Source organism: Polyodon spathula, chromosome 6 (assembly GCF_017654505.1).
Source record: "Polyodon spathula isolate WHYD16114869_AA chromosome 6, ASM1765450v1, whole genome shotgun sequence".
In the NCBI taxonomy this organism is placed as follows: Eukaryota; Metazoa; Chordata; class Actinopteri; order Acipenseriformes; family Polyodontidae; genus Polyodon; species Polyodon spathula.
The window spans coordinates 18,463,322-18,487,067 of NC_054539.1; the positions used below are offsets into that span (position 1 = coordinate 18,463,322).

At 36.7% G+C, this 23,746-nt stretch overlaps 1 protein-coding gene across 5 annotated transcripts in view; it reads right to left on the minus strand.

Moving 5' to 3' along the window:
• Nucleotides 1-23,746, minus strand: part of LOC121316956 (utrophin-like) — a 224,518-nt gene that overhangs the window by 45,566 nt on the left and 155,206 nt on the right. For all 5 annotated transcript variants that reach the window (XM_041252376.1, XM_041252375.1, XM_041252374.1 and 2 more), the window contains 4 exons: nt 20,361-20,533; nt 19,846-20,002; nt 4,993-5,122; nt 2,505-2,773 (listed from right to left, as the gene is read on the minus strand). In XM_041252376.1, coding sequence (XP_041108310.1) covers nt 2,505-2,773; nt 4,993-5,122; nt 19,846-20,002; nt 20,361-20,533 — 729 coding nt within the window. The remainder of the gene's footprint in view (nt 1-2,504; nt 2,774-4,992; nt 5,123-19,845; nt 20,003-20,360; nt 20,534-23,746) is intronic.

A 23,746-nucleotide genomic window follows, 5' to 3' on the forward strand; every position in this document is an offset into this window, starting at 1 on the left:
GCAACTTCAAAACTTTCTTTAAGTACTGTGTGGAAGTAGCTGCCAGCAGCATTAGATGATATACAGGGAAGTAGGCAAGAATAGAAGGAGTTGATGCAAACCTAAGATTTTTTTTTACTGAGAATGCTAACTATGCACAAGGAACTATATGCACTATACTAAGTACATCTAAAAGTAGATAAACAACAAATAAAACCTGTAACAGGTTCATATAAGCAAAAATTAGGCTTAGCAGGGCTTCAGGCTATCCCGTATCCTCTGTGGGTCACCACCCAGACTGACCGAAGCTGCTAGCATATATACCTGAAAAGGCATACCCCTCCCCCTGGCAGGCCAAGTGAGCAGGTCCCAATAAAAACTACCACATATTTATAATAAATAAAATGACTACAAAAGATTCAATAAATCCTAATACATACATATTATAATACAAACATACAGGTGCATCAAAAAAATCGTGCTTTAAACAAGCAAAATACAACCAATCAATACATACTTCCACTTTACATAATATATGGTGCTGCCCTGACTACAAGAAGTCAGCACTAAGGCAAGTATCAAAAGACTCCTTAACCTAAGATGGTGACTTTTCACTTCCTCCCACAAAATGGAGGACAGCACTACCCGATACAACTCAGGTAAGTTAACAATAAAACAAGGTTTTACAGCAAATACATATACAGTCAACCTCGGCTAATTCGACACCTTCGCTTAATTTGACAGACAGTCTTGGTCCTGAATTTTCTCCATATAAAATATGTGCATCCTGCCTCTTAATTTGTGAATTCGACACCATGCTTGTAATTCGACAATTATTACTGGTACCGAAGGGATAAAAACTATTAAAAAGGACTAATGGATAACTCGACACCGTCGTTTCACGTGACAGACCTCTGACTGGAAATTAATCGCTCATTCGTTAATTCACAACTACCAAGTGCAGCTGGTTACAGTGTCAGTTCATACTGAGTGAGAAGCAAAAAATGAGTTCTCGTTCAATTGGCTTTACAGCTCATGTTATTCAGGATAATGAGCTTGTCAGCAGAACTTTCAAAACAAATCGACAATGTTTGATATCTGCGTGAAACTAAGTTGTTTATTATTGTTTTTGTTCACCGAGTGAATTCTGTATAATGTACATTTGTCAACTTTTGCTATTTAAGCTGTCAAATTGGACAGTAAAACCCAATACCTAAAAGTATAGTCAACAGTTTGTGCAGTTTGTGGATGAATTGCGTTCGTAAAAATAACACTGTAGTTATTTTATTAATTCTTATTTCAATCGAAATACACGAGTTGTACCGAGTTTGTACAGTGCTGTATACTGTAATTGATTCACTCACTGCAGTTCTTTCAACCATTTTCATAAGGACATTTAACTAAAAATAAACAAAGTTATACTGTAAAGGTGCAAGTTCTGTTACTCATATGCATATTAATGCCATGGCTCATGTGAACTTGTAGGGTGTTCTGTATACAGAAGCAAACACAAAGGTTGTAAAAATTTCATTTTAACACAGCTAGACCCACACTTCACGCTGAAAATGTGCATTTCCACTGTGATAGTGCCTCAAAAGTGGTAACAATTATTTTCAGGAACCTGTCCCCTCCTGCAGGACAGTGGATCACACACAACAGGAAAGTAACAATTTTATGTTATCATTATAATTTTTTTTGATGCAATTACATATTTGTTTAAAAAACACAGTGTTTAAATTAAAAGCACAGCTAAATGGAAAGTCTAAACAAGTACATTGCTGGTTTTACAATGTGAGGGACCTTGCTCCGTTACATACTGCTTGAATATTTTCAGGGAAAAATTATAGCCAAGAAACATTAGCATTTGTTGCCAAAAGCATTACAATACAGTTCCACTATATTTCACACCAAAGGTGCATTTGTAGTCTGTTTGATGCTGGATTGACCCCAATCCAAGCCAACACCAACTGTGAAAGCAAATTTTCCTGCCAGAGAAAACCCTTTTCATACTTTCATTTCATTCTCAGCCCATTCATACACTGAAGTTAACAGAGAAGGAACATGAACTCAAGTTGTCCCTTACGCAAGTCTAAAGATCCAACATTGGGAGAAAGGGTACATATTCTATTGTCATGGTCAAATTTTGTGTCAGAAATAAGGGCATGTTTATATTTTGTATTAAATAACTGCCCCTTCAGTTTATGAGAAGAGCATGTGCATTTTACAATGGTTGAAACTCTGTTTTTGTAAATGGTTAATTATTAATGTTGCAATATAAAACAGCACACATGGTTAAGGTACACACTATAAATATTACTCATGTTATAAAAATAATAGTTATGTTATAAAAATCATGTTATTAATAAAGACGTGTAAACAAGAGAAATCAATCACTGTTGATAGTCCAAGTTTAATGTTAAATCAGGGTCTGTAAAAGCATTTCCTTAAAAGATTCCTTTTCCATAGGTTTTCCTACAGAATGCACAATTTCCAATATTCTGAACTGCTTGGTTACCAGTACTTACTGTGGTTTTGTCAATGTGATCTTGCAAGGAGTCAATGAGGAGGTCTCCTACTGGCTGCCAGCCAGCACGGACACTCTCGGTCTCAGTCAGTTGGACATTCAGCTTGTCCATAGCTCCCTGCAGGTCCTGCAGCTTGCCTAGCGCCTTTTCCACCTGCTGCTGCCAGCTGCCGGCATGGGCGTTCAGCCTCTCCCACTTCTCCTTCACTTCTGCAGACTGCTTGCGGATGGCTCTGGCGAGTCGCTGGGCTTTCTCTTCTGGAGTGAGCTCTGCAGAGAAAGGTGACAGTGTTACTACTTCACAAATTCATGTGCAGCGCTCCCACAGTTGGTCACAAAAGTTCTGTGTTCCAGTGTAAACAACAACATCACCAGCTTTTCAATTGACTTGTCTTCAGTGCCCACTGGCCCTGTTGAAATGTTCGTTTTACAAATCAGAAGTAAAAGGGCACTAGCGAATCAAGTCAGTAAGCACCTAGACAGGGGTGGCTACAGACTTCAGTGCTCAATGTATGATCAAAGAACCCAGGGCAATGAAACCTGTTTAACCAAACATGTTAACTATAACCAAGGTAACAACAAAAAGTACAACTAATTCTCCATCAAAGTAGACATAAATGACAGAAACTGGGGAAGATTTGGCCTGTAATGTATCAGTGCAGATGTGTTCAGTATGCACTGTTGTCTACTCTGGTTGGGTCTGAGTGGTCTGTCTGGAATATAACAACCCTTACATCCATTATGGGTGAACAGTGGCAATTCCATGATGTGTCAAATATTTACATACAACTGTGTTTATTATTTAATGTGTCATTAATGAAAAGTTACATATAAGACACACGTGAAAGTACTTTGGAGTATAAAGCCATTCAGGTTCTGTGCAAGGTCCCCGACATATAGTATATGAGTAATTATAAAGACAAATATGAAACATGATACCTACATTTCTACTTTTAATAGAGAGGGTTCCCAGAGTGAACACCATGGAGATATTGATGTATCGAACATAATGCTTAGCATTGCAAGTGACTAGTCTAGTTGATTTGTATTTAATGACCCAATCAGAGTTAAAAGGTAAAGCAAGGACAAAACCATTAAGCTTGTGTATGTCCAGCTAGAAAAGCTTTCAATGTACTTTCACCTCCTCCCTTTAAAACAACTGTACCCACACTGGCCGTCACAGGAAATTATTGTGACGTGTATGACCTTGCTAAATTATGCCCATAGCTAATTCTGTCTTATCTAATGAAGTCTGCGTGTCTTGCCCTTCCTTTGTAGCCTTCACAGTAAGCAGCATAGTGGGTGTTAAGTTGATTTAATGTCCCTCAATTATAACAAACATGTTGACTTCTCCAGGGGTCAACAGGCGCAGAGGCAGAGTAAGGGAAGCAATGACAGTGTCAACATCATCAACAGCCTCAGACCATTAAACCAGAACGGCAGAGAATTTCTCCAGACTACTACTATTGTAAATTACATTCATATGAAAATGTGACTTCTAGCATTTTTTTTTTTAAAAAGCCACATGTTACTGCTACTGTGGTGGTAGTATTCATTCACATTTAAGAAAATTAAATTAACTACAAATTGCAGATCCCAGTAAACACTGGGCTATCCTCACACGTTTCTAGAATATACTTTTTTCACAGTCTCAACATTCAGTAGATGCTGGTTTGTACATTCCATCTGAAATTTGAATTAAATCTCATCCTTTTTGATAAGGGAGCCAATTTCTGTTTCCCCCCTGAAGTGACTCAGGCAGCTGGCATCTGCCCACTGCTTACCCCGACTTCGGATCAGATTACAGGACAACATTTATATTCATCACCACAGCCAATCTCCAGAATTATTCTACCGTTTGTTTGTTATTTCTAACAAAACATCTGTATTGCTTTCATCTCATAACATGGAAGAGTTAGTATATCAATTTTAAGAGAGGGTTTGAAACAAAACACCACAATTTAGTGGAGACTTAAGCCGTCTTAATCCTTCTACCCACCCTCTTTCTCTTACTATAAGCCTTTGCTTCTGAATGGAATTCAGAATTATGATAAATTGAAGCAACACAAACATGATTTAACAGGTAACAAATGCTTATGTATATTTAGTTATTATTATAATTTTTTTTTTAAAAAGCATTTTGCCCGGGAAATGGCGAGCCATTTAACACCTTTGTTTAAAATGATGAGGAAAATTGCTTTATGCTTTAAATTATAAAAATATATTTTTTGATTGACTTAAATATGTAAAATTACAAAACACAGGTATCTTGCTTGGCTTGGTATTGTACTATTCTTTTAATTGGTTAATGCAGACCAACTTGCACCTTCAAAACTGGTGACAGATGAGATATAAATGATCTTTTACCATTAGTGTTACAGTTTGAGCAGGAAATAGATGTGTTTCAATTTTGCTCCTGCCACCAGTTTACATGACCATAACAGTCTTTTCCACACTGAGCTGAGAGAATCAGAGCCATTCTATCTGACCTGCTTTGGGTTGCAGGTTTCGCCGGGGCTCTTCGGGACCCTCAATGGGCTGATCTGCCAGGAACATTCTGGCCTGGTCCAAGGCATTACAGACAGCCTGCTCTTTATCCTTCAGCTCGTAACGCAGCGCCTGTAAAAGAAGAACATGTTTAAACGTCTAAATGAATGCATTGTAAAACAATGACAAGGTGGCAAGCTGCAAAACCCCTCTGAAAATAACTGCCATGGCAGAGAGCAATAGTTTTTAATTCCAGTTACACCGGATGCAAACATGGACAGTGATTGAAATTCCATTAACTGGCATGCTCGAATTAGTGCCAAGACTTTGTATACAACTTAGCCTTTCCAAATTAGTTTAAATATTCTTAATATAGCTAAGTCTACGAAGCAACCAGAGAATTCCAGAAACTGACAAATTTAGTGCAGAAACCAGAATATACGTCAAGCACATTACCTCCATCATCTTGGGAGGATAATGCCGCATTTTGCAGTTGCCAATGTAATGTGGATAGCATGCCCCTTGATAATAGCCTGTTTGTTCTCTATAGTGGATAAAAATGACTTCTCTCTTAGATGAATCAGCCACTGAAATGGGAGTCATGCCAGAATGGAGATGGAATGCTGCCTGCATACGAGTTTGTGTTATTTCTTGGTGCTGCAGGATGTGCCGATGCAGTGCACTGTGGAATATTAAATCAGGAGCCGGCTCTTAACGCTTTCTAGTTTATTGCGAAAATACCCTGTTAAAATTACCAGGTTGTGCTGACCTTTGTATTTCTTATATATATATATTTTTTTAATCATCCAGTGGAGGTGGTATTGAAAGTTAAGAGCAACTACAGTACGGCATCCTAAGGGTAGCTCTGTGGTAAAGTAGATTGGGAATGTTTTTGACTTGCTCTCTCTGGCAGATTTGTTTCTGCAGGACAATGCATATCCATTTTAGTGAGAGGACTACAAAAAGTATTACAGCTGTATTACAGCCCTTAAAATAGGTCTGCAGGATCTTGGCAACCTTTCAGTTTTAACTAATTTAAAACAAAATCCCTGCTTACAAAGGAATAGAGAATCAAGTGTCAATGTCACTTTAAAATGATGTCAGGAAAAATTGACCTAAACTCATATCTAATAATATCATCTATAAAACTTTCAAGCACTCAATAGTGCTATTTTTTTTTTTTTCTAAACTCTTAATAACCTGTGTGAACAGTCTACCCTGGATTACCTCAAACCCCTATATATTGTATCAATCGATTAGTACAGTTCAAGTGAGCACTTCAATGAATGAGTTAAAGTCAGGAAAGTCAATCCAAGCTGTACGTTAATGTGACCGTCGTTTAACAAAGCCGTCATTACCACCTCCTGTATAAGTGCTCCGTGCAGCATTTAATTGCAACAGGTGTTGGTGGGAGGGGAATGGGAGATTTAAAAAAAACATCAATGCAGGTAATGTTGCTAGACCTGCATAGTGTTATATCACATTTTGCCCAAAACAATCAAAATAATTAGATTGTAAGAGTCGTGCCACTTCTGCAACTCAATAAACAAGGTGACAAACAACCACATGACCTACTGCAAATTGAATTAAAAACTCTTGGATTTAATGCCTACATAGAGACGCTTGTCTCAAATGTCTCAAAAAAAAAAAAAAAAAAAAAAAAAATCTGATTTCCAAGTACTATTCATAGGAAACAGGCAAGTCACTATTATTATTATTATTATTGATGATGATAATGATGATGAATTCCAAAAAAATATGTTTGGGGTGGGGTGGGGTTAGTTGAGTCACAAATATGGCAACCAATTCTGGTCAGAGGGGAGATCAAGACCACCACCATGTTTTACCAGGAGGAATTTATCCAATATATTTAACAAAAACCTGAAAATATCTCTTATAGCCTGATATATAATGTCACCAACACATATTAACCCTTCATATACATATGTAAGTCAGTACTGTACCTAAAATAGTATCCGAGATATGAAGCTGACAGTGGTGGGTTTAATTCTATTTTTAAGGAAAGTGATTCATGGCTGATCATTGCCATCTGCCACTACTTAACTAAAGTACTTTGGAGAAGCATAGTGTCCAATTAGGGAGCAGGTAGAAAGCTACACATGGAAGGAAACATTTGCAAACATCTGTATGTAATGCCCTTAAAGGCTGTAGTAATAGGTATGCCACAGTATGCATGCATATATGTGTGATATATATATATATATATATATATATATATATATATATATATATATATATATATATATATATATATATATATATATACACACACACACACACACACACACACACATATATATATATATATATATATATATATATATATATATATATATATATATATATATATATATATATATATATATAGAGAGAGAGAGAGAGAGAGAGAGAGAGAGAGAGAGAGAGAGAGAGAGAGAGAGAGAGAGAGAGAACCAGTCAAAAGTTTGAGTACACTTGCTGGAAACTATGTTTTACGTTGTATACGTTTCTGTGAATAGCTGAAAATGAAAACACATGTTACAATATACAAAACAAAACATAGGGAGTATCAAAGCAATGTTCAAGAAAATTGAAAATTGTTTCTAAATCTTGGGTTCCTAAAAATAGCCACCCTTTGCCTTAATAACAGCCTCACAAACACGAGGCATTCGGTTAACAAGTTTCAGCAGGAAATCACCCGACATGTCTTCCCAGCTCTTCTGCAGCAATTCCAGAGATGTAGGGCACTTGTGGGTAGCTTTGCTTGACTCTTCTGTCCAGTTTGTCCCACACAAGTTCTATGGGATTGAGGTCTGGAGACTGGGCAGGAGAGGTCATTGGATTGAGTTGTCCTTCAATTTCCTTCTTCGCCAGATAGTTCTTGCACAACTTTGAGGTGTGTTTCGGGTCATTATCTTGCTGAAGAATGAAGGACTGCCCAACTAGCCGTAATCCTGAAGTATGCTATGACAGCCATGCTGGTTGAGCTTGCCATGGACTTGGTAAAGATCACCAGCTCTGTCACCAGCAAAGCAACCCCAGACCATGACACTGCCTTCTCCATTCTTGACAGTGGGAACCACACATGCAGAACTCATGCACTCACCCTCTCTGTGTCTTACAAATACTCAGTGGTTGGACCCAAATATTTCAAATTTTGACTCAGTTGATATTGAAACATCCGTACTTCTAGTAGCATTTAGGCAGTTAATCGCGGGTTTCGCAGACTTGTGACTCTACTGAATGTGTTCTCCGATTCTGAGGTCACCCTAGGCCTGCCTGACCTTGTTCAGTCCTCATGATTGCCAGTTTCTTCAAATCGTTTGATAGTCTTGGCCACAGCAGTTACAGATACTTGCAAAGTTCTTGCAATTTGTCTTAAAGATTGATCTTCATTTCTTAAAGTAATTATAGACTGTCTTTTTTCTTTGCTTAACTGAGCGTATTTTGCCATTTTCTGCTCCCTTACATTCAGGAATGACAAACTTGTGCCTATGCTACCTATATTTATAGTAATCATGGACCCTCACTTGTTAACAATAATTGGTGACAAAAGGTTAATTAGGAAACATGCTAGTTAACCCAGAGAACATCTAACAAAGAAACTGTTATACTCTGGCCAGTGTTCTAACACCATGTTATACACATTTCAGACTTTTAACTGACTTGGGCTTCAGACTGAAATCCCCTTGCTTTGGGTGACCATTTCATTGAAATTGACAAGATTTACATTTTCATTTAAATTAAATTTTTGAATGCCATTCACTTATGATTATCAGCTTATATAAGTACATGTATCATATAATGAAATATTAAGTGTTTATAGACAAGTTTATACAGTTAAAAGCATAGATAATCATAAAAACCTAGTTTCCAGCAACTCAAACTTTTGACTGGTACTCTGTCTATCTATCTATATATATCTATATATCTGTCTATCTATCTATATATATATATATATATCTATCTATATATCTATCTATCTATCTATCTATCTATCTATCTATCTATCTATAGATATATATATCTATATATATATATATATATATATATCTATATATCTATATATAGATATAGATATATATATAATAAAAAAAAGCCATAACAAGCCAGCTGCTCTACAGCAGCGCCACACAGCCACTGATTATACCTGTGTGATCGAGGGCTTCTGCTGCCTAACCCAACTGAACTGACAGAAAAAGGCTTCCGGAAAAACAAAACAAACACCACGAACACACACCAGCTGCAAGATTCTACCAATATTTACAGCGAATGACCATGGCCTCATATCAGAATTTACACACTTTTCTTTACAATTATAAAAGATTAGAAATGTTTAATCACTGCAATTACAAGCTTCAGTTGCCTTTGGTTTTACACTGTCCTCTTTGTTGCTCTTGAGGGGGGTTTTGTTCCTTTGAAGAGAGACTCTGGCCAATCCATATAATCTATGATACACTTTGTCCGATTCACACATTTTGTCAACTTATTTGAAATTCAGATTTATTACTATCATTATGCAGTTGTTTTTTATTTGTTTGTCCTTCAAAAATCATAAAAGGTGTTGAAAGACCCTTAATAAAGGGATGCATGATTTTGGTTGAAGTGATTTTAACTTGATGACAGGCAATGTCATTTTTTTCTGTATCCATAACATTGGGGATGGGCAAGCATGCTAGAATATACAAATGAGAATAAACTGAATAAACAACTTTAAAAATTTTTTTTTTTTAAAAAAGCAACCAATTCATTTTTTGTAACTTACCAAAAAGCAAATGCTAATTTTCTGGCAGTACTTGCTGCTAGTTGTGGTATAAACTCTGTCAAGCTTGTCCCCACAGTATTTAATTTTTCTGACAGGTCCCATTTCAAGGAGTGCTTATTTTACACTATGCTTTTCACAGAGGCTGAATAAACTACATCTGTGAGAAACACAACTGACCACTTTTTTTCAAAAGGTGCCTTTGGTGGGTTTAAATCTAAAAACACATAATCAGTGTGTTTGCTGCTACAGTACATCAGCAACATAACCCACTGGCACGGAATAATAAAAATCAATAAGCTAGCACATATCTTTAATGCACTGGCTACAGCAGTAATTGCAATGGTCACACTACCTCTTAAAAGGCTAATATTGTGCAATAATGATTTTACTTTATTTATGCCCCCCTCATTATCCCTCTGGAGATAACAAGACCAACTGGAGAACTCTAAAGTCCGGCTAGCACAGCTGTGTAACCCACCCAAATACATTTTCTTTGTTTTCGTGTATTGGGACGATCCCAAGAAACCACTGAGTAACAGGAAAGGTTGTGTCTCTGGCAGGGGGAGTTGCAGCCCTACCCTCACCTAAACTATCAGCTTCCTGTTCCAGAGTTTGGGATTTTACCACAGAGGTCAACGCTAGCTTCTGGAAGTGGTTGGGCCACCCAGCAGTGCTGTGCTTCAATCCGAGGGATCTGATAAATGAAAGCACTTTTGAACCTTCAAAGAGGCTTGGCAATATATTATTTATTTATTTCTTAGCAGACACCTTTATCCAGGGACTATAAGACTGAGCTTTCTCACAAAGATAAAAATAGTTGTACTTTGCACAAGTAGTTGCTAAGATTCTGTGTCAAAACAGGATAATTTATAACAACTCTTTAAACATATCCTGCTATTAAACTGAGTTACAATCTGCTGGACATATGCTGTGCATTTCTAAATTAATTGCTTTAATCTCACTGAAATAGGTTGTGAAACTGTAGGAGTATTACAGAGGTCATCAAGTCGAGAGGCCAAATGGAAAATGTAAAACACTATGGCAAGGATGAAGCAATAGGACTATGCAGCTACATGTGTGGAATTTATTGATTTAAAAACAACATCAATGGGCTCACACCTATAGTTGTTTTCAAATATGGCATCACTAAAGATTAAGTAAATGCCTGGCTTTTAAACTGCTTTCCCCTATTGGAGTTTAGGACATAATTTGCAAGTACAACAATATGCATGCCGCCATTGTAAATCAAGCCAGTACTAGAATAAAGTACAGTAAGCAGCTAAAATAGTGTTCTGCCTTAACAAGGGAGGAGGTTTAAAAATAACAGGTTTCAACTGCTCCTGCCACAACAGCTTGTCCTTGGTAGTGTGTAAAGGCTTGGGAAGCTGCCAATGTTCATTTCACTGTACCTAAGGATTTCTTAATTACTATGAAAACAGTCAGCATTAGAAATTCTAGCCGACAGAGGCAGCCACACATGTAACGATCCCACATGTTAGATCTCCAATCAGATTAGTTTTTATGTTTTTATAAAGGTAAATAATTTCTGGATAATAAGCAATGTTGGTTCAGCATAAACTGAATAAACTTGTGCAGAAGTGCAGAAATGAAGAGAAAATGTGTAAGTACTGTCATTTACAATGCAGAATTGGGTAAATACAGTACACGCAGCGTGATTGTAACGTGATTCATGCAAGGTCACACCACCACCACACTGCTTCCCCGCAGCTTTCAGTCCGTCTTCACGCTACTCTCATATTGCCTTCACGTGACATTCTTACTGTTAAAACACAGCGCATGAGAATGGAGGGCCATCCGATAAAGCGGAGAGGGAAGAGTTGTTTAACAAGAATGGTAATTTTGGTTTCATTATGTACACAATACATTTTTCAATATTATATGGATAGTATTTCCTCCAGTCCCATTTGTTCTTTAATATTCTGTTTTCTTTTATGAAAGCATTTATTTTTCTTTATAACTAATCAGTGGTGTTAATTGGTCAAATGTAAAACAAATAAATACATGTACATATAAAATTTAAATAAATCCAGCCAATGGTCAGTGTAGATGTGATCTTTCCAGATAAATATGGTTATTCACAAGACTCACTCTACAGTAAAAACATGCAATATTGTGATTCATTCTGGAATTATAATGCTATATAATGATAATACAGGCATCAGCTACATTCGATGTTAAGCTTTGTTGTGATGTTTGATTTATTTTGTTTTCTAGTGACAGTACTTAATAAGAGACTATATCGTGACTTGATTTTTTTCTCTAACATACTGGAAAAGAGACAGGCTGCCTAATTTAACACTCTCACAATGTTGCTTTATAAAAGATTTTTATTTAAAGGGTACACAATTACCGTTTTATTCTATTGTGTTACATGTTCCCATGTGTTACAACTGTTTAAGTAAGGTGTGTGTATTGTATTATTTTATTTATTTTTTTACATTTTGACCACTTAAACTTTTAAATTGCATTCCCTGCCTCAAGATGGCTTCCCATGTACCTGCATGGACCGCTCAGAGCTATATATATTCATATATTAAAAATGTAATTAAATATATTCAAATGTACATGAGTTATTTAGGGAATATAGCCGTCAAGTTTCTAGTGGCTGTAGGGGATGTGTTTCTTTTTTGTAATTAATGTTAGTCTTTTATACGACCCTACAGACAATTTCAGCCATAAGCTTTAAAAGGATATCCATATGTTGTGCAAGTTCAACACTGCTGTTTACATTATTACAGTACTAAACAGGGTTAAACATGTCACGATCAACCATATCAAATAAATATTAAGCTTTTTCTGTTCTTCTCCAAAAACATTGCTACAGCTTTTGCTTAAAATGGTCCAGTAGGGAGTTGGCAGCAGTACAATGTTACAACTGTACTGTGTTTTTAGTGTTCAGTGGGCTGTAGACTGTAGGCTATAGCAGAAGGCTTCCTCAGTTTTAGAGCTGTTGGTTAGCTAAGAACATTACAGATGGGTATCCTTATAATCACCCTGTGGTAACTGTAGGTCCCAGACCTGTTCCTGTTTCCGCCGGTACATTGTACAACGAACGAGGTTCTCTTTGCTGATTCACTAACAGTCGCTGGGCTCAGCTGTGCTTCAGGTCTGACTGTTTGCAGTCCTTCCTGCAGTGGTTCGTTGCCTCTCTGGTCTCTGCTTGCACTGCCACTGCAAAGGCTGACACGGCTTGGCCAGCGGGCTTCCTGCAGTCTTAGGGCTGTGTTTGGTTAGACCAGAAGCTATACAGGTGGGCATCCCTGTATATTACTTCTTCGGTAACTGTACACTCAATGAAAATAAGAGCTATTGCTATTATAATACACTCCAATGGGGACGCGACTTATAAATTAGATTAGGACAGTTTTTTGACCAGTCCTCGAATTTAGCAAATTCAACCCAAACTATCATTGCCTTTTTTTTTTGTGTGTGTGTGTGTGTGTTCTGCATTCCATGGCATCCTGAGTGCATATACAGGGGTGTAGTGTGGATTTTCTCTTCCCTCCACCACATTTCTACACTTGTATTAAGAAAAGCAAATTGATCAAATTACATGAAGAGCATAAAAAGCACTATGTGTTTCCATACATTTATAAAAGTTTAGAAAAATATAGTTTAAGGAGAAAAAATGGTGTAACTATATAACACTGACTGCATTAAACTGATTGGACAAAAAGTAGAACTACCACTTGCAAATACAAACTCACATACAAGCTGACAAACTAATTTAAAAATATATAAATAAAACTTTGTTTTGCACATACATTTTAATGTAATAGTGCACTGTACAAGAAATTGACACACAAACAACCCTCTGGAGCTTTAATCATTTTATTTTTATTTTTTTACATACCCGCAGAGCTTCCTTTCTTTTTTTTTCTACAATTGACAGCACACAGTACAGATGTTCAATGAAACTGTTACACGGTCATCTTTGTTTTCCAGAACTCTCTAATTGAGTTTATCCACTCGAGACAAGTATGACAGACTAACCCGTTTTATATCACCTCGCTTATCATACCCCGCTTATTCACGATTTTTCAAAAACCACTCACCATGCACCACAGGTTCTTTGAGAAATGACCTCTCTTAATATCACCTCACAAATCCTCTTATTGTCACGTTGTGTGCAGCCTGTCACATGCTGCTTGGGCAGTCTTAATGAGATACAGTTACGTTACGTTACGCTTGTATTTAATTTAACACAGCAGGATTTGCATGCTGGGTAGATGTTTGATGGTAGAGTTAGTTTGGTTAAAACAAGTTTAGCTTTTTTTTTTTTTTCAACCAAACAGGTGAATTATTATACCGTTACCAGTTGATGACTTATTTAGACAAACTGGGACTCTGACTGAACAAAAGGTAGCTTCCATGCTCCTAGAAACAAACCCAGCCACATACAAGCAGATCAAGTTAGGGTCCTTGACCAAACACACAGGGTTAAATATCCTTCTTACACCCTAATTTATTTGACTGATAACAAGGAAGAAAGTGTAGATAAAATCAGAGATAGGCCTCTAAAAATACCCAGCTGTTTGCATTAAATGTTTTTCAACCACTATTCAAAACAGTGCAAACAAAGACCAGGAACTCCCATGGGTTCTAAGGACCAAAGGTCATTAGAGTCTCAGTTATGACAAGTGCTCCCCATTACCATATTAAAATATAAATGCTGCTTAGCAACATACACCTTGTTATTGTTTTTACTAATGTCACGGCCACCAATAAAGAGTGAGATTTGAGGCTTTGATACTATGAGATTTGAGGCTCTGATATTTGATACTATCACGATACTTTGGATCTTATGTCCATTATATGTTAAATGGCAACATGGTGAAATGTTTGATATATATACACACTGCTGAAAACAAGTTCCAGTGTATTCAAATTTCATTGCCACTGACAAATATTTTCATAAAATCACTTTACCGGATTAAAAAAAAAAAAACGGCATTACTAGAAACGCTACTAACATATGCAATTCAATAGTATTCAAGCTAAATGTCTCAGTCAAAACAATGCCTCACTGCATCTTAAGAACATAGACATCATGCTTGTTTGGTTGTTAAAAAGCTTGCAAAGAAAGTAAATTGGACAAAAGACAACCACTCTGGCTACTATAATAAACTGTAAGTACTTTGTATTGCTTTCATGCTGAACTTGCAGCCATCTGCATTGGCAGACTTTTAAAGTGTGACTCTGAAGCTTTCGGTCCTGTGCTTTCCTCTGCAGGTGAAGCGTCACATTAATCCTGTTGGGGAAACTGATATGCTGACAATGAAGTCTGTATTCATTCTGGTAATTCAAACGTTCATGAATGCAATTCAAAACTAGCAAATGCAAATGTAATGACGAAATAAACAAGCATCAATTAACTCCCTTTTGATCATCTTCTAGCGCATTCCTGTTATGTGTTATCTTTGTTATTGTAAAGTAAAGTAAAGTAATTTGTACTGGGACTCGCTTACTAAAGAATGGAAGAAACTACAGTAAAAGTGAACTTCGGCAAAGATCGGGGTGGCGATCTGGAAGATGTTTCAATAAATTGGTGGCACGTCCTCCTTTGTTTCTTTTACTTCTTTAAAACACTTTCGACATTTTGACTGTCTGCGTTCAACCATATTGCTGTTGTCATCTGGCTGAAATCCAAAATAGTTCCACATCAATTCTCTCTTCAGCATTCACCATGACTGCTGCAGTAATTCATTTTCCCAGAACGTGCTGGGTAGTTGGTCACTTCCGCTAAGCTTAGTTTACATTGTTTTTAAAGCACACAATTACAGAGTTTTGTTTCAAAAGCTCAAAAAAACAAAAAAATACTTTGATATTTTTATTTCACCCCGATATTAGGTATCGTAGGATTGTGGTATGTACTGTAGGTATCGATATACATTGCGGTGACAGCCAATTTGTAAAAATTTACTGCCCCAAAACAGTAAATGTGACCTAGAGAACATTGAGTCCACCATTCATAACCAAAGTGTCACATGACCACAGTATAGTATGTCAGCCTTGTTCAATCATATGTCAAAGGGAAAGGTACCATTGGAGTTTATCAGAGGAACTTCCACAGAAGGAGCTGTTGCAGTGAAATGTCAATTGCATACAAGATCCCCTCACAGAGATGTTTAAAACTGTGTATAAAATCAATACAGCAAGTATATGCAAAGTTGACTGCTAAACTCTTGCAAATGCAGTTTTTGGTCAGTGGGTTAATCTGCAGTAATTGTGAACTACCTTGTACCTTTTCAGAAGATACGCCACCTGTGTTCAGTGACATTTATTATTCTTACCAGTATTGTAGTTTCTTAATTGCCCACTTAATTACCCAATTAACCATGAATTAAGTTTGAATGCATCTAAACTTTAATTAAGCATCCGATTCAATTAAGATGCTCATTAATCCTGGTTGTGTTACTGTTAACGAATGGAACCAAAATCATTCCCAATACATCTGTGTATTATCCTACAAAAGAATAAACTTTTTATTTTTTATTCAAAGCATTCAGATTATTCAACCTGCAGAGCCCTTACAGTTGATATAAAGTAAGATCTGATGCTTCAAATCCCTGAATACCATTAACAGTCCAGCCTATACTCCACTCATACGGCATTTTTGTTGTGGTTAAAGTGAAGCTTGACCGAATGCGCAGCTATCCTGCCCCAAGATCTGGCTCACTGCCACTGAGCTGGTCAAGTAGTTTAAAATCATTTTCAAATCAGTAGCTAAGCTCTTTTACAATCCACAACATTTATTACCACTGTAATTTCGGTGACCAGTGTTAAAACAGAATATACATAAAGGCTATCATCTTAGCCTTTTATTTGACCTCAATAGGGTGTGTTGTGTGGGTTATACAACCAACAAAACATCAAAACACTGGTAACTGAAAATAAACTTTTTTTATGGGACTGCAATACAAAAATCAGAATTGCAGTGACAGCAACAGTAGGGAAATCTCAGTGTATACACTTGGATCAAACCAAGAGCTTGATGGGGTACATTTCAAGGACTACTTTCAGTACATTGGTAATTCTATCTTAAATGTACGTTGTCAATAACGATGGTTTTAAATATAATTTTTGTACCTCGGTTTTATTTTTAAAAAAAATTACCTTTCTGATTTTTTAGATTAGTCTTCAGACTTTATTTTCACTTTGAATTGGGTGAAACCTCACTGGATACATCCTACAAATGGAACAATGACACCTTGGTCTTATACCAAGCGAAATACACCCACCCCTCGTTATATCGCCCCTCGCTTTACTGCGGATTCGGATATATCGCGGTCCTGGAGTTGGCTCCCCATTTTTACAGTCTAACTGCATAGACCTTAGCTACAATATACTGTACATAGACAATTTCACTTAGAATTACGGTTTGTTTTATTTTGTACTGCACACAACAAACAAAAATATACAAAACAATTAAAAACAATGCATTAATAGCGTACTGTTATAATATACACACGTACTGCACAACGAGGTGTTCCCATATAGCAGCAATGTACTAGCAAAAGCCACAAGGCAGTGATGCCAGCTCCCTAGCAACAAGCCTCCTATTTTGGGAATGGATTCTTTCAATGCAGTAGGTTTGTGCATTTGAGAAAGGAGAGGTATGAAATTAATTGGAGACTTAAGTTGATGAGAAGCAATTACCCTACGCAGTACAAATGAAAAGTACTTGCTGCCTTTTTACAAGGAAAATTTAAAAAAACAGGTTGCGTAGAGGATTTATACTGAACCTTGACGCACCCGATAAAACGAGGGAGTGGTTGTACAGTATTTGTTATTAGCCTATTTGTTTTTCTTTGGGTCTCTCGCTATATCGCAGCCCTCGATATATATATCAGATTTATATTGGACCCCGACACATCCCCGATATATCGAGTGGGTCGTGTCATATAACACAGTATATAAATGTTGCTAGATTTATTTTCAATTGTTTAAATAAGTTTTCCTTAGTCTGGCCATACCACTCTATTCATATATTTACTTTTATACAATTGAGAACTTATAAAATAAGATGATTTTTTTTTTTATCCTAGAATAATGCCTTCTAGTAAAATCTATAAAAGTACAATTCTGCTATTCATTTCATGTACTCTCATCAGTCTCTTCTGAAGAAGGATGAAAGAAATAAAAAAGCTACCCATTTTATTTTACATGATTAGTTATTCTGAAGAGGCAGATTTGAAAGTGCCCCCAAACAGACCATTGTGAAAGTGGGTATGTGGAAACAAGCTTTAACCTAACTGGAATAAGTAGTTCAGAATGCAGGACAAAAATAGACATGGGTCAGGCTAAACTTATGATCTTTGCTGTGATAAGCTACAACTGCAGTTTAGGAAACAATTGCTATCTAAAGTAATTTCGGCTGCATAAAAAGTCATAAGGAATGATAGCCTGCCTTTGAATTTTGTTAAGCTTCTGTTGTTTGCTTTTTGTTCGATTGAGTAGTTGTAATTTGTAGAAGATTAATGACCAGCTACAGGTTTCATGACAAAGAGTTCACATCTGTGGCCTTCCTGATAATGAAATCAGCACAAGGGAGTTGGAGCTGTAGGTTTTTATTTCCTTCTCTTCTACTGTCTCTATTGTCGCTCCCTCTGTTTATTTTTTTGTATTATTTCTTTCACCTTGTATTTGCTCTAACTGCAAGTGGACACAATTCATTCCACTAAAGCTTAAAAAGGTTTAGCCCTGGCGAAATTTTTTCATTATTGTGTCCAGTTAGATTACAGCTTTAAAAAAAAAAAAACAAAAAAAAGAGTATATGAAAGGGTTTTGATATTTACGCTGCAATCCCTTGACATTTTTTTTATTTGAAAACTAAACCCAACTGGAACGGAATGAAGAAAGAAATTCTCAGTCTTTCCTTAGATTGCATCAAAGAGACATAAAATATAAGGAAGAAAATAGAGAGTGCAAGGACAGGGAAATCGGCTCTGCAAGAAAGCTCACTACAACAATAAAGGGAACCTTTTAAGCAATTCGTAAGAAACTGACAACAACTCCTTGTGAGCCTGGCTTTCCTTCTTTTCATTACACTGGGATTTCTGAGCACTGTCTAACAGTGTTTACTGAACTCATTTGAAACTCTTATTGACCAACTGTACTGAGCTCTGGGATAATTTAGTGTTGAATGCAAAGTCTTACAATGTTTGTATTGAAAATGCAATTAATCCTTATTTCAATGATACATTACACCCTGTAGAAAAAACTCTCATTTGTTCTTACCTTGTTTCCTAAACAATTTAATGCCGTGTTCCCTCACAATCTGGTATTGGTACTCTGCATACCAGCTAACTGCTCCAAACAATGAAAATGGATGTGCTTATATTGCTTACTACTGTGTGTATTGCTTTGTATCAAAGTTTACACAATACGTGTTACAAACCATGGCACAAAATCATTTCTAAATATTTTAAATTAACCAACATTACAGTTTTTATCTGACAAGTAAATACTACCAAAACCTTCTTTATGAACTGTATTACTGCCTTCACAGGTATAACTCAACCCAAATTCTCAAGAGGGCTTTGGACACTACCTCGCACAGGAAGTTAATAATTCAAGCCTGTGTTGTGGACTTCAAAACTTTACCACTCAACCAGCGATTTAAAAGAATGGACTTTGTTTACTTTAAATCACCAGTATTACTGACAGAGTAATATGCAAGTTCATCCTAATGTACACTGAGGGTAAGCTGTTATAGCCACTATCTTATTTGAAATCTACATTTCAAAACATCTTTGCTTTGCAGTAGTGACGCTTGTGGAACTGGGAGTCATAGCTGGCAAGATGAACTAAAAGCCTGTCTTATATATCTAGCTGTTAAAGGTTGAAATACTCAGACCTGCTTCACAGCACTCATATCTATTCTGTGATTTGATCTCATACCAATCAAAGGACTTGGCTCGCAAGTGAATGCGTGGTGGTTCTTTAAAGAACACTGTTAGTTGATGAACGATTTAAACTGTATTAATGAAACTATGTGAATTGTAAAATAAACAAAACCAAAACTCTAAAATGGTGAGAATCGAGCAGCAATAGACTCTAAACTTACAGTGCAATGGCTGTGCTGCTGTTGCAAAGTTGGGACATCTCCTCCTATCGGCATCTGTTTCTTCAGCCCCTCGTCTTTGAGATTTAACCACCTGCAGAGATCTTCCAGAGAAGCCAGTAGCCTGCTCCATCTCTCTGCACTAGCCTCCAAATGAGCCCTTAATAACAAACAAATGAAACTCAAATCAGAATTGTGAAAATCTGTGTATATAAATACTTTTATTAACTTTTTAAATCATGTACCGTGTTCCTAGAGAGACTTTTCTCAGTACATTCTTTATTATGCAGTGCAGCCAGGGGAATTCCAAAACATTTTTAAAAGAAAACTTTATATGTATGAAGATACACAGTACATTAAAAGAAGCATTTAGCCTCTTATTTATCCTTATTTTTATATTTTAATGTCCTAATATTTAATTATTTATGCTTGTAGTCCATGTCTTAATTAGCATTGCCTGGTAACTAAATCTAAAATATACTAGTATCTTCCATGACGAAAATAAGTGTTTTGCTGACCTGATGTTAGCAGATTTTGCCTTCAGCTCGCTCCAGCGCTGGTTCATGTCATCCAATCGATGCTGCAGAAAAGCAGCCTCATCAGAGCTTCCCAGAGCCTTCACCATCTTGTGTCTGTTGCCATCGATGCTCTTAAAGATGTCATTGTGAGCATCAATCTCTGCCTGAATGTCCTGGAGAAAAAAAAGAAAACAAAAACACATTAGTAAACACTTAAATTCCTCAGAAGCTTTTTGTTATTTGCGCTGAAAAAAAAAAAGTACATTTATTTTGAACTATGTAAGAAAGCATTTTTTTACAAACTTCAAAGTTTCACTGAATATCTCTATTCAATGCACGACACTTGCACAAAAGTCTTTGCATTTTTTTCACCCATAGTGCAATGAGAACTACAAGGGTGTTTTCACCAAATCAGCGTGTGCTCGCGAATGATAACACTCAAAAATCTTTGAATAGCAGCCACAGTTTTGGACATGATTTGCTGAATAACTTGATAAAAATAAATAAATAAGTGTTTCATTCCCCTGCCATTATGATGTACATGATGGATTTCTGATCAATCCAACAAAGTGTTCACAAGTTATAAGCCTTACGGGGCTCCCGAGTGGCACATCCAGTAAAGGAGCTCCGCGTGGAGTGCAGGATGCACCCTACAGCCTGGAGATCGTTCCAGGTTATGCCATCGCTGAGCATGGCCGTGAGTTCCCAGGGGGCGACGTGCAATTGGTAAAATGCTGCTGGGGGCGTGGGGGTTCAGGACGGCAGGGTAATCCTCGGTTCACCGCGCTCCAGCGACAGCTGTGGCCAATAGGGACCTGCGGGTCTGCTGTCAAAGCCACTCAGATCTGTGTTGTCCTCCGGCACTATGGGTCTGGTAACTTCGTAGTAGACCCACAGCGCAAAAAAAGACGGCTTGGCTTCACCGTTTCCCCGAGTCGGCGCGGGAGTTGCAGCGGTGAACCGGGATAAAAATAATAATTGGGCATCGCAAACTGGGGAGAAAACCGGGGTAAAAAATCATTGGTGATAACTAAATTAACAAAATAAATAATTAAATTATAAGCCTTACAGCTTTCATTGAAAAGGTATTTGCGCTGGCCATGCACCTAGCACATGTAATAAAGATGACAACAATGTAATGTGTTATATCATTAATATACAGTAGCCTTCTTGATGCAATTGTTCAATCAGCAAAGAGTTATCCAGGGAACGCAACAAATTTGAGACACTCTCCATCCTACAAACAAGCATGGACAACATGTAAAGACATGGAACAACCATTGACTATTGCTGAACAAATGCGAAATTTCTCATTCTGTATTGTAAACTAAGCCCACAATTGCTGTACAGAGGTGATGCATTTTGAAATTCAAATAATTTTGATTTGATCATGTTATGGGTGTTAAAAATGACAGTAACAGACTTGTTGTGAAATAGCCTTTAACGAAGAAAAAAAGAGAAAACAAAATTCAAAATACTACCCTTCTTGCACAAAATGAGGAGTTAAAAAAAAAAAAAATTGAAGCTTTGAAGGCTTTGTTTTAAAAACAAACACGACGGCTCATGCTTATCTGGGAAAACTACATTTCAACAAACATGTGGCTGCAATTAACAAGCAATTTACAACAGTGGCTGTGTGGTATGACATGGGTTCCAGCTAGCTACTGTGAGGATGCATTACCCGAAAATAGTGATCTTTTCAGAGAATTAAACGAAAATTATGAGGTGTAACAATTTTCTCCGATTTCGGTGTTCTGGCTACATCATAGTTCCACAGCAGGTGAAATTAACATCAAGTACAGCTTTTTTATGTTAGATGTAGGTTCCGAATATAAAAGGACTTAAAATTGTGTTCTAATTCATTCACCTTTTTGTTCTATAAAATAAGTTATATTTACCCAACTTAGTGATAGATAGATCAATCTATCTATCCATACATATTAAAAAAAAAAAAAAAGTGCAAACCCCTAAACTGGGCGACTCGTGAATTGTGCAAAGTCTGAAATTAATCACAAAGATCTTTCATTCCGGAGTTGCTCAGGCAGATCTAGGAGTGCCCAACAATGTCCAGTAGAAGTCCAACATGAACCTCAAAGATCTTTCATTTTATGTTTTCAACGGACAGAGACAAAGCTACGACTGAAGAGTGCCAGTCACTCACTCACTCATCTTGTTCTTAAAAACTACACAGGAAGTCTGGTTTCAGAAAATAGGCATGCATTTAAAAAATGCATTTAAAAATGTATTTTTATTGACGACATTATTAGATCAAATATTTATTTATGAGATATATAAGACTAATTTACTTTAAACATATTACTAAAATCTAGCTACTCAGTTACTCCTCCGAGTACACCCTCCAACTCTTAGATCCCTTGACATAAACACTGTCAAAAGTGAATCAGCTAATCATTCCTGTTCCACCTAGTAACTGAATCCATCTCTCTGATTAGACAGTTCAATACAACTCCTTATTATTATTGGTTTTTATTACATTATTAATAATACTGTCCTTTTTATATGCAAGTGTCAATGGGGTTTCTCATGTTAATTTGTGTTCCGATGTTGTGTGTAATATTGTTCCGAAGTGTGACGTAGGTTTTATATATAATCGCGATTCCTATCCACCTACTGCTGATGGTACTACGCAAGTGTCAATGCAAGTACGGATATTGGCACATATTTTGTTATTACACATCAGTAAGATTGGGGAGGGGGGCAGGAAGCAATTTTATTACTTTAACTGATGGAGCAATTTGACCTCCAGAGCTCTGTTATTACAGAGAATTAAAAAGTCTCAGTGGGGACTAAGCAGTAAGAACAAAGCACTGCAAAAGGTGCTACAGCTATAAAACTGATCTTACTGACAGAACCCATCATAAACTATGATGCCCCGTTGTTACCAGCTGGTACTAGAAAGTCATTATTTTAATTAGTAACTTGACAATTTCTGAAAAGCCAAGGCCAAATCCAAGTGCCAAATGTGTTTTTAAAAGAGTTATTGAAGCGTTGTTATATGAAATATTCGATAGCACCAGCCATAACATTTCATATTTTAGTATATCACTGGAGTACTTTTATTTTTGCCTTAACACCTTGAGACTTACAATTTCACAACTTAAAAGCCTGAGATGAAGACATAAAAACATTAATATATAACGTACATCGTAGACAGAGATAATTCATATTCGTCCTTGTTTACTCAAGATTGCAATGTTTATCAGTTACTTGTAAATATAACAATCTTAAATTGGGTTAACAGCCTAAAAAACAAATGTGTATCAGCTGCAGAAACTACGCAACAGCAAATGGGTTGTGGTGTTTTTCACACGTTCAACCAAATGCTACAAGCACACCTCATAGCGACTGCAGTTCTCTTTTTACTA